Raw genomic sequence first — 1028 nt, 5'->3', positions numbered from 1 at the left:
GGATGACGCCGTTCCACAGAACCAGAAGGGCGTTACAGAAGACCTGGGCGATTGTCGTAGAGTTTGTCTTCTGGACTTCTTCACAGGCGAGGAGATAGCACTTCACGGGCCGGTGACCATCCAATTTACCCACGGTTACGTTTACGATACATCTCCCTTTGCTATCGGTGGTTTCGTCGGTGCCAACCCAGATGTCGGAGTCACCTATTTCCTGCTGAAGTTGTCGGAGGCTGCTATCGTATATAAGAGGCAGGCAGCTCCTGCGAAGAGTTGACTCGTCCTGCACCTTGAACGACGTATGCTTCTCTAAGAATTCTTTGAAGGCGGGATGTGACACTTTATGCAACGGAATGTCAGCCTTCACAAGCGCGGTGCAGAGTTCCATGGAGAAGTCATTTTTGGGTCGATCCCCGCGAGCATCGGAGAGCAGTTGCTGTCGGCTACTGTGCCGTTGCAACGACTCTTTGTGGAGAGAAGTTTTCACGTGTTGTTCCAACGTGAACTTTCTTGCTCCTGGAAATCCCTTTGAGCAAGCTTTGCAGAAGACCATCGACGCGTCGCACGAAAACGTATCCTCACCAAAGACGCGCACGAGCTGTTGATAAGATGGCTTGTGCTTCGGCATTTTTGAAGGGGAATCCTAAGCTGAGTGAACCAAGTTTCGTACGTTTGTGTCTAATCGTCGGTGCATATGCCTCAAGCTAATACCGTTAACTCTCAATTAAAAAAAAAACGTTGGCCCTCNAAAAAAAAAACAAGAAACCGTTGGCCCTCTTGGCGCTCCGCAGGAGGAACCAATGAGAGCGGAGCGCGGTAGTTTGGCCCTAGCCTTAGGTGTTAGAAAGTGAAAATTCAAATCAATAGAACAGAATTATTTGAAGTAGAAATTTATTAAAAATGTATAGATTTTGGGAAATAAGAGAATAGCGGAGAAATATGCATAAAATGCGCAAAAACTGGAAATATGCATAAAATGCATAAAAACTGGAAATATGCAAAAATATGCGTAATATGCATATGCATATTTT

General features: G+C 45.8%; 1 protein-coding gene across 1 annotated transcript; it reads right to left on the bottom strand.

Moving 5' to 3' along the window:
• Nucleotides 1–129: 129 nt before the first annotated feature.
• On the bottom strand, nt 130–625 carry LOC108357808 (CGG triplet repeat-binding protein 1-like; the record flags this gene model as incomplete). Its single annotated transcript, XM_017608880.1, has 1 exon — nt 130–625. A coding segment is annotated over exon 1 (496 nt), but the record flags the coding sequence as incomplete, so codon positions are not given.
• Nucleotides 626–1028: the final 403 nt, after the last annotated feature.

The sequence above is a fragment of the Rhagoletis zephyria genome, unplaced genomic scaffold (assembly GCF_001687245.7).
Source record: "Rhagoletis zephyria isolate East Lansing unplaced genomic scaffold, Rhagoletis_zephyria_1.1 Rzeph_scaffold_84947, whole genome shotgun sequence".
NCBI classification, from domain to species: domain Eukaryota; kingdom Metazoa; phylum Arthropoda; class Insecta; order Diptera; family Tephritidae; genus Rhagoletis; species Rhagoletis zephyria.
This window is presented reverse-complemented; position numbering and strand designations above follow the sequence as displayed.